General features: G+C 33.5%; 1 protein-coding gene across 1 annotated transcript; it reads left to right on the top strand.

Moving 5' to 3' along the window:
* Positions 1 to 551: 551 nt before the first annotated feature.
* On the top strand, positions 552 to 1,532 carry LOC141629547 (uncharacterized). The gene has a single exon (XM_074442528.1). It carries the CDS (start codon positions 552 to 554, stop codon positions 1,530 to 1,532), a length of 981 nt encoding a protein of 326 aa, XP_074298629.1.
* Positions 1,533 to 11,580: the final 10,048 nt, after the last annotated feature.

Here is an 11,580-nt window from a genome sequence, read left to right on the forward strand (position 1 = left end):
AAGAGATTAAAGGAAAAATAACATTCCATACATAATATATGGTTCAAAATAAGGGCACAAATAAGGACACCTTCCTTATTTGTTCTTGAGCTTAAAATATGGATGATCCTCCAACCTCCAGTATAGAGATACTCCTTAACAATTGCACCCAAGACTTTCCCTTAAAACTAATATATAAATTAACTAGATTGATATATTAGTAACCCTTAAATGATTCTAATAATATGTATTACTACACTAGTAATAATGTTTTTATTATTATTAGAATATTTGATGAACAATTTTTAGAGTTTCTAAAACTATTTTGAGAGATTAGAGAGAAAACTACACAATTAAATATTGTACATGCATTAGAATGAATGAAAAATAAGAGCCAAGCCCTTATAGAGGAGGGAGCGTGCCGGTTTGTGGAGATCCAAGAGAGGGCCAATGCATGCCCTTATCTTTTCCTTTTGTTCTTCACAAGAAACTAGATGTAAGGCTACTTACAAATAGGTTATCGTTGTGTGGAGATAATTGTGGCCAGAGTAAGGAGTATAGGGGCTAAGAAGATGAGCTATGCAGGGAGACTTACCCTGGTTAATTCAGTGTTGAATACTTTACACAATTACTGGGGATCTATATTCTTGATTCCAAAATCCATTATCAAGAGAATTGAAGCTGTGTATAGGAACTTTTTCTGGGATAGAGGTACTGAATATAATAGAGCTCCTCTTGTAGCCTGGCATACTATATGCACAAGCAAGAAGGAAGAGGGGCTAGGTGTTAGGAATGCTGAACTAGGGAATGCTGCAAGTGTTGGTAAACTAGTAAATTGGATATATACAAAGGCTGATAGAATCTGGGTGCTGTGGGTGGATCATGTTTATTTGAAAGGTCAAGATTGGAATTCATATGAACCTCCTCCTGATTCCAATTGGAACTGGAGGAATATATGTAAAACTAGGAAGTTGATGGCTATGGGATACGTAGGTGATCAGTGGACTCTGTATGTGAAGGGGTATACTGTGAAGGCAGGGTACCAACTGTTGCAGGGGCAACACCCTCCTGTACAGTGGTATAAGGAGGTTTGGGATAGCTGGTTTTTACCCAAACACTCTATTATAGGCTGGCTTATTAAGCATGAAGCCTTGAACCTGAGAGATAAATTGCATAGGCTGAATATTTGTGAGAGTAATATGTGTGTTATTTGTGAAAAGGAGACTGAAACTCACCAGCACCTGTTTACTCGGTGTGAGTATAGCAGAAGTGTGGTGTTGTTACTGGATACCTGGCTGAGTAGTGCACTAAATGGGAATGCACAAGGACTATCTAATCTGATGAACATCTGCAGAATGATACAGGTTACAGTATGGTATACTCTATGGATGGAAAGAAACAAGTGCAGGTTATATCTGGCTATCAGAAGACCTGAGATATTGGTGAAGGAGATTAAAAGCTTCATTTGTATGCGTGTGAAAATGATGATGCAGGTGCAGTGGCCTGTTAGTAATGAGCATAGTTTTTGGTTGAGATTAAGTGATACTGTATGACCAATTTAGAAAGGAGATCATTAGCTGATGAAAATGTAATGACACGATGTAATTGGTTTGGATAATTTAATGAAAAATCTCACATTTGACCCAAAAAAAAAGGTTATCATTGTGTTTTATTTAACAATTAAATAAGACACCCACTAACCTATAATCCCTCCATTTTTTCAGTCACTTTGGATAAAATGGGCTTTCATTTTATTTTGTCAATTTGTCATTTGTCACACAATATGTCACATGTAGCATGTAACATGTTATTAATTAATTTAATGCATATTTAACAATTAAATACCATTATATACATTAATTAAATTACGTATAACAAATTGTCTAGTAATATATAATTACATGGTATAAAATGGGACATGTTAATATAATTCACAACATTTTGTAATTATAATTAACCATTCATTCTTATCTCAATTGTTTCATAAACAATAATCAATTTTAGTAATAAAATCTATTAATTACTAAAGATAATTTTATTTAATCAAATTACAATAAGATGCTTATTATCACTCACAAATATAAATTGTTCAATTTTAAGGAATTGATTAACTTGTATCTGTAACACCCCAAGAGATTAACAGGGAAGTTGTCCCACATCGGCAAATTGAGTGGCTTATGAGATATTTATAAGGGCTTCCACCCACCACTTAGTAACAAGGGCTTGTACTTTTGAGCTTAAGTGAGGACAAATAATGAGCCCAAAGGTAGACATCCCATATTATTGGGATTGTGTTACGACGGTGGCGGGTCAGGTTGTTATAAATGGTATCAGAGCAATCCTGCGACCGTATGGTGAGCCTGAAGTCAGTTGTACTCGGGTCACCCACCTAGCGGGGGAGGATTCTGGGCTTGGCTACGGTCAGCATCCGGGCACAATGGAGACGTTGTGTTATTTAAGTGGGGGAGTTTGTAACACCCCAAGAGTTTGAGAGGGAAGTTGTCCCACATCGGGAAATTGAGTGGCTTATGAGATATTTATAAGGGCTTCCACCCACCACTTAGTAACAAGGCCTTGTACTTTTGGGCTTAAGTGAGGACAAGTAATGGGCCCAAAGGTAGACATCCCATCTTATTGGAATTGTGTTACGACGGTGGAGGGTCAGGTTGTTATAGTATTGATATACAATTAATCAACTTGTATATTAAGGGAATTGTCCTATAGTTGTGACCTTAAGGGATCAACTTATCACCACCGTCAAACGACCGTAATGTCAAACTCTAGTTAGCCAATCATTACTGATCAATGTTGATCAGTTGACTATATAAATGAATCATCCCTTACGTATTCTTAATTTGAGATTTAAACATGTGATCGCACTATTGTTGAGGACACATACTCCAACAATCTCCCACTTGTCCGAGACAAGTATGCGTCACCAATTCTCTTGTCCTATTACAATCTCCCACTCAATGCAAGGTGTCTTGCAGGTCGTACTTGCATTTGATCATATCTTGAGTTGTTTCCTCGATCTGGAGAGTAACTGTCTTACCGCAATTATCTACTGTAGATACCTTCCCAGGGTGGCCACGCATTTTCAGTTCACTACTCCTCGAGTGGCCCTGAGATTTTCAATAACCCTGACAAGGGGGTGGACAATTCCTATCGCACTATTACCTTCATATAGCCACAGTTCATCATGACTCAAAATATACTCATTTGACTTCAGTTACTACAGTCGTAGAGTATAAATCAAAGCCAATCAGAAACTTGTGCCAACTTGGACGAATAGTCCCTAGTCCAAAGAACTTACTCATAAGAATACAATAGTAGCTCTTGCCACGACCAGGCTTTATGAATTTCCAGAACTCTATAAGCGGTCACTGCCCGACAGAGTGTCTCATACAGTCTGTCTATGTGATCGACTAGTCATCCCATATGACCCTATGGCACTTCAACTTTCCATCTATCGCGTCACACTCTAGTCACTTTGAGACGTCACCTCCTATGAGTAACTAGGGGCGCATACTATGTTAATCCAGTTCACTTCAATGGGGTTCAATATTGTCTCAACAACCGATTTGGATATAACAAAGTAATGGATGAGTTTAAAGAAACTCAAATGATAAATGCGATTATCATATATGAATAGTCAATACCTTATTACTACTTCATATCTTATAATCTATAGTGTACATTTTACACTAGTTAAATTGCAATAAAAGCTTTGTAAGTGGATATACCATGTATCCATACATTCCAACTTTATGAATTGTTATTTCCTCTTATTCAATGTTATTTCTAATGACATGAATTTGTCTAAGTAGATGTCTAGTCTTCTTACTAGACTTGGGCCCTTATACTTGGAAGATGCTCCCACTGTTATCATATAACTTGTGATAAAGTCTTTGGTAGAGGGATCTACTCCCACTCCCTATGTTGACCATCTTATCACAATGTACTTAGATTCTGTTTGTAGAACTTTCAATGGTTGAAACTAAAACATTTTTCTAGTCACTTACTCCTAAGTCAATAAAATCAGCCTTGGATTTCAATAAATCCTTATAGGTTTGGAAACTAGAGTTTGTGCAACCCTTCAACACACAAGTTAGTATATCATCCAAACATAAAAACAAATCCTCAATTCTCCTCAAGAATATTAATGGATGTTCTTTAAGGCTTTCAAATGACCTTCATTCGATTTAACTTGTTATTGACTTATTATGCTCCAATCATATGATTCATCATGGCATGTGCATATAATGGCATACATGATCGTTCTAATGGCGGAAACATTAGCAATCGATTTCATGTGATCAACAACTTATTAGGTTCAGTGAACGACTATGACTCTATTATAGTAATTCCCCTTTCATCAATATGAATAATCTACTCAACCTTATTGATGTTAAATAGATAAAGAATCTTATCATTATAAGATACTTATCTAAGTGCCAATCTAAAATTCCCTATGTCATAATAGATTTGGAATTTTGGAACGCGATATGTCATCTTTCATTGAGAATTGAAAATCAAAACACTCCCTCATAGATGGTAGTGTTAGCGTGTTATCCTCAATGAGTAATATGATATCAATGTGGAAGACAATCTCTCCCACTGAATTTCATATCTAAACGTGGCAATTTTGACTCCCACTTAAATCCATGCATTCACATGGTTTCTCGACAACTCGAGTGAAACCATTTTCTTTTCAAATGATTGAAAAAATCATTGCTATCTTAAGTGTTAATCAAAAGCATGTGCTTGTGTCACACACACACACCCCTTTCTAAATACCTATTTAAAAATTGGTTTTAACATCTAACTTGATCATACACACTATGAGGTGTAGCAACGATAACATGGATCTTAGCATAGTTACATGTTAACTTAGCTTTGTAGACATCTCTTATGTCTGTGTATGCAACTTTTAACCAAATTTACCCTTTTGCACAAATTTCACTTTGGTTCATACGGCTCTTATGTAAAATAGAATTGAATTTACTTGATACAACCACTTTATAATCTTATTATCTAAAGAATATTTTCTTTTGGTCTCCTCACTAGTCTGAATATTTACCTAAGAAAGATTTCTTTTGGTCTCCTTACTAGTTCCCGACGCGTCGTATGTTTGTTGCTAATTTTCTCCCACTCTATCTTTTGAAAAATATATCTATTTTTCTCGAAAGATAGCCTTATAAGCAACAAACAATTTAAGAGTTATGATTGTGAAGGAAGAAAATATCGCATATTATAACCTTAATGATCACTCTTTTGTAAAGACATTATAATCTAGTCTTAAGGTAGACTATTCCTCATAAGGTAAAGGATTGGAATCATATCCATGTCAAGTACAATATTAAGGTCTTAAGCCCTCCCATAGCTCGTATGAAGTCTTATATGTGGTCTTAAGTCTTAGTTATAAGTGGTGTAGCCAATTGGTTTATAAAATTTCCCTTTTTAGAGTTCAAATAACTATTTTTGACTTTACAATCATTCTTCCTTATATCAAATAAGATGTGATATTAAGTCACAAAAGCATAAGTGAGAATCAAATTAATGGCTTATGAACTAATTACAATGATCCACTCGTTGTAATTCTTTATGATTGTTTTAAGTCATTTTATGTTTTGATGTAAAAGGTGTATAATGACAAGTTTTAGAACGAAAATTTTCCATAAACCGAGTAACTTAGGTTGAAAACCAAGTCACTAAAATTCAAATACAACTACTTGTCCTTGAAAATAAGAGGAAATTAAACTAATTTCCATGTCCAACTAGGAAATTAAAAGAGTTCTAAAACAACAATTCAAAATACAACAATAAAAGGAAGACTATCAAAATAAAGGCCAAGCTTCCATAGGTCTTCTACTGTGGGCGGCTACTCTAGCTTCTCTTGAAGCGCCTCCTTAGGCTTTCTTGTCTTTGCCTTTGTCTTTACTCGGATGCCCTTAAAAACAAATTAAAAACGGTAAGAATCACAACTTGTATCCAAATAACAAAGTTGAGATTGAAATCAAAACATAAATGATAGGGAGAATTTTATTTATTACCTACTGGAACAATCTTTCCAGCTTTGATATCACCAAGATACTTCGGGCAATTCCTCTTCCAATGTCCTATGCCATTACAATAATGGCATTTGTCTTCGGAAGTAGCACCCTTTTTATAAGAGCTTTTCTCAATTGCTTTTACTTTTCCCTTGAAGTGAGTGAGTTTCTTGCTCTTGTAGCACCCCTCTTAAACTTTCCTTTGCTCTTGTTGTTAATTGCGAGCACATCCTTGGTTGAGCTAACATTTAGACCCATATCTCTCTCGGCTTGCCCAAGCAATTTGTGTAATTCATGGAGAAAAGTGTTCATATTTTGCATATTGTATTTTACCCTAAACTGCACATATGCTTTGACTTTGTTCAAGGAATGTAAAACTTGGTCTATAACGAGTTGTTCGAAAATGTCAACCCCTTGGATCTTAAGAGTCTCAACAAGCTCAATCAACTTGAGCACATGAGGGCTAACCTTTAGGGCCTCTTTGATGTTGATTTCGAAAAATGCGGAGGCCGCCTCATATTGGATGATCCTTGGAGCTTGCGAAAACATGATCACAAGCTTGGTGTAGTTCTCATAGGCCGTGCTCATCTTAATAGCACTCCTTTGGATATCGGGCTCCATAGAGAAAATCAAGACGTTCTTGATAGCGGCCGACTCTTTTAGGTAGGCCTCATAGGTTTCCCTTACGGCGGAGGTTGACCTAGTAGTAGGTGTGGTGGGAGCGGCTTCGGTACGGTAACAAAGCTTGTCGTCACCTTCCGCAGCCAAACAGAGTTGCGCATCCCAATCGGCGAAGTTAGATCCATTCTTTTCAAGTTTACATCGATCCATAAAGGATCGGAGCCAAGAAGCATTGGGAAGTGGTGGAGCGTTTGCGCTAGTTGATGCGGATGAAATTGGAGTTGTCATTTCTAACTAATCAAATTGAATACAAAATAAAACTGAAGGAATTATAAACATTTATCGTTTTAATAAACTTGTAAAATTTTTAAACAAGTCTTAGCATTTTTATAGTGACCTTTATCCAACTATGATAAATGATTCCGAGACCCAAAATTCATATTAACTTGGATGTGAGTCAACGGGCCCTCTACACCTTTACTAATATAACTTGGTGGGTTAACCCTGTTAACCGATTCTACAATTAGAACTCTCAGTCGATGAATTTACGTTAAGTTCATCTTTAGCCCGAACCTATTGCGGCTATGGTCGCAAAATACCTTCGTTGAGATCAACCAAATTTTCGAAGTGTAATAAATTGTTTATTACCCCACTTACCCAACGTTAATAAAAGCACCCCGAAAAATCGTATTGTACCCCTTATGAAATTGAGATTCATGGGCTCCTACTATTTGGTAAGGCTAAGTCTCAATCTTTTGAAGGTAAAGGTCTTGTCAATTTATTATCAATCAATTTTAAGTGAGCTAAAAGTCGAATTATCGATAATTAAAATTGACACGGTCGAAGACTCGATATGATATGCATGTGTTGTCATGGCGATTTGGCAATGCATGCAACATATTAAAAGAAATGCAAAGCAAAATAATAAATTCCTAGTATGACCTTCCTAAAATATAAAATCAAATAATCTATTACATAATCGGAATCCAACTCGTTTGGTCCCTGGAATCTTCAAGTGGCACGCCTCCAAAGAACACTGTCTTCGTCGGAACGCCTTTCCGAATGACACCGTCTTGAAGAAACTTCGGAATTACAAATAATAATAAAATACATAGCTAATACTATTATACATTTGTAATATTAAAAACTAGTAAAAATTAAAAGTGATACGAGATCACATTAAATTACAACCGAATCAATATCCCCTTACATTACGGGTAATATCGATTAAAACTAAGGCCATACTAAGATAAATTACATAATTCAAAATTACATAAATAAAATATAACATTCAACAATGAAATATGCAGCATTATAATATGTATCTATCATGCCAAATCGCCCTATTTAACTTATATCGATCATATAACCCGGTTTTATGGAAATACACGATTTTTAACTTATTAAAATCGTAAAGTAATACTAAAATCTAATTTTAGTCCAATTTAATTATCCTAACTCTCTTAGGAGTCAAAAATTAGTTATTACTCATTTTTTGACAATAAATCAACTTGATATAATATTTATGCTCATTTTAGACCCTAAAATCATAACCTTTAATGAAGTAAATCCAAATTAAATTACAATAATTTCAAAATTTGAATTTTAAATTTTTGAACATTTTGGAGTATATCCATGACTCTCATAATATCAAAAATCATGGTTTAAAATTTTTGAATTTATTTCGAGAAAATGTAGTTGCGATTTATCGGTTTTATCAAATAAACATCTAAAGCATACAAAAATTATTCTAATCAATTTTACAACTTTATATCTAATAAGTGGGATATAAACTCAACCTAAAATGATTTTCTCATGCCATGTAATTTGTTTTAGCTATTTATGCTAAAATAGTCACTATTTATGTCATTTTTACACTTAAAATTCATAAATCATGCAAAATGAATCAAGTTCATCTTAAATTTTACACACAATGATTAAAATATGCATGTGAAAATATATTAAAATTTCATGGCCTATTTCGAAGTTTAACTTTTTTTAACTATTTTACCTCCTTTTAGTACATTTTTATGTCATAAAAATCATAAATCATGTAAAATAAATCAAATTTATACGAAATTTTACATACAATAGGTAAAATATGCATGTGAGGTCATATAAAAATTTCAAGGTCAGAAACTAAATTTAACTATTTTTAGCATTTTAAATACCATTTTAGTCATTAAAATGTAATAAAATAACTATAAATCATTAAAATGAACTATAAAATACCATAAACCATGAAAATGACCTAAATATATTTTAGGACCAGAATATACAACATGCATCATGATTTTGTGGCTTTATCTAATAAATCACAATAATTTTTTGTTTTAGTTTTAGTTAAGTTTCTAATAACTCGAAAAAACTATAAATCGATTATGCATGCAACATCCTATGCTCTGATACCAATTGTTAGGTTCATATACCTCTTATAAGACATTTCTTATGCTGAACAAATTAATATTTTAATACAAGTTCATGAAGATCTAGTGCATGCATAACTAATTAAAAGATTAAAGGAAAAATAATGTTCCTTACATAATATATGGTTCGAAATAAGGACACAATTAAGGACACCTTCCTTATTTGTTCTTGAGCTTAAAATATGGATGACCCTCCAACCTCAAGTATAGAGATACTCCTTAACAATCACCCAAGACTTTCCCCTTAAAACTAATATATAAATTAACTAGATTCATATATTAGTAACCCTTAAATAATTCTAATAATATGTACTACTACACTAGTAATAATGTCTATATTACTATTATAATATTTGATGAACAATTTTTAGAGTTTATAAAACTATTTTGAGAGATTAGAGAGAAAACTACACAATACAATATTGTATATGCATTAGAATGAATGAAAAATAAGAGCCAAGCCCTTATAGAGGAGGGAGGGTACCATTTTGTGGAGAGCCAAGAGAGGGCCAATGCATGCCCTTTTGTTCTTCACAAGAAACTAGATGTAAAGCTACTTACAAATAGGTTATCATTGTGTTTTGTTTAACAATAAAATAGACTTCTATTTTATTTTGTCAATTTGTCATTTGTCACACAATATGTCACATGTAGCATGTAACATGTTATTAATTAATTTAATGCATATTTAACAATTAAATATCATTATATACATTAATTAATTTACATATAACAAATTGTCTAGTAATACATAATTACATGGTATAAAATGGGACATATTAATATCATTCACAACATTTTGTAATTATAATTAACCATTCATTCTTATCTCAATTGTTCCATAAACAATAATGAATTTTAGTAATAAAATCTATTAATTACTAAAGTGATTCTTATTTAATCAAATTACAATAAGATGCTTATAATAAACTTAGTAAATTATTTTTATTAGTTTTTAGAGAGATAAAACCAACAACTTCATTCACATGGAAAAGATGTACAAGTGAGTGAGTAAGAAAATAGACAATTGTTGGTCTATACAGAGGGAGTGGCCGGGTGGTATGGGTGGAGTGAGGGAGTGGACTTTGCTTTTTCTTATGTCCAATTGTTCATCACATGCAAAAGACAAAAGATAACTTATGGAAGAATATAAAGCAATGTGAAATGATTATGTTTATAATCATCCACTACACTCTATTTTACACAGTCCAATGCCCATTTATAGGTCCATATTGGCTCTTATATTTGTCGCACAAATACGTGTAAATTTTACTTTAAACATCGATTTATGTTTAAGTGCTTCCCAATAAATTTTGTCCAAATAAATCCGTAAATATACGTGTACCGCTACACATATTATTTACTTACAAATATTAATCACATTAATCAATTTGTACAATTTTAGTAAATTAACAATTAATTTACTAAAACCTGTCTCATAGAATTTATTATTTAATTATCACATAATTAAATAATAAATCCCGTGCCACGAGTTCGCAACTCGAAATCTCTCTAAAAGTAATCGACTAACCTTTTAGTCTATAAATCAAGGGGCTAAATAAAATGTATCTCATACAATTAGTTAGTTGTCAATTGGGGTTCGTTCCTTTAGGTGTGACCGAAAGGGGTCAGTTGATCACCGCCGTCTCACGACAATAACGTCAAACTCTAGTCAGCCAACCATTATTGATTTACGTTAATCAACTGACTAGGATCAAATAATAAATATCCTGATGATATTCCTTTAATGAGATTTATTATGTAAACGCACTATTATGGAGAACACTAACTCCGACATTTTAAGGAATTGATTAACTTGTATCGATATACAATTAATCAACCTGTATATTAAGGGAATTGTCCTATAGGTGTGACCATAAGGGATCAACTGATCACCACCGTCAAACGAGAGTAATGTCAAACTCTAATTAGCCAATCATTACTAATTAATGTTGATCAGTTGACTATATAAATGAATCATCCCTTACGTATTTTTAATTTGAGATTTAAACATATGATCGCACTATTTTTGAGGACATATACTCCAACAAGACCGTGATTAAAATGTTTAAAAAGATTATTTTTCCCCGATTTGGTGTTCCTAGGGTCGTCATTAGTGATGGGGGAATGCATTTTAAAGAAAAGAAACTCACAGCTATTATGTCTAAAGTCGGTGTCCAACATCATTGCGGTTTGGGGTACCATCCCCAAACTAGTGAGCAGGTTGACGTCTCTAATAGGGAACTAAAGGAGATTTTAGCTAAAGTTGTCTCTAAATCACGGATGTATTGGATTCTTAAATTGGATGACACATTATGGGCATATCAGACTGCCTTTAAAACACCGATTGGTGCATCACCATATCGGTTGGTTTATGGGAAGTCTTGTCATTTACCTGTTGAACTAGAATGCAAGGCTTGGTGGGCTATTCGTTAATTAAATTATGATCCTACGTTGTGTGGTAAGAACTGTTTATTGCAGCTAGATGAGCTGGAAGAGTTTAG

This window comes from Silene latifolia, chromosome Y (genome assembly GCF_048544455.1).
Source record: "Silene latifolia isolate original U9 population chromosome Y, ASM4854445v1, whole genome shotgun sequence".
NCBI lineage: Eukaryota > Viridiplantae > Streptophyta > Magnoliopsida > Caryophyllales > Caryophyllaceae > Silene > Silene latifolia.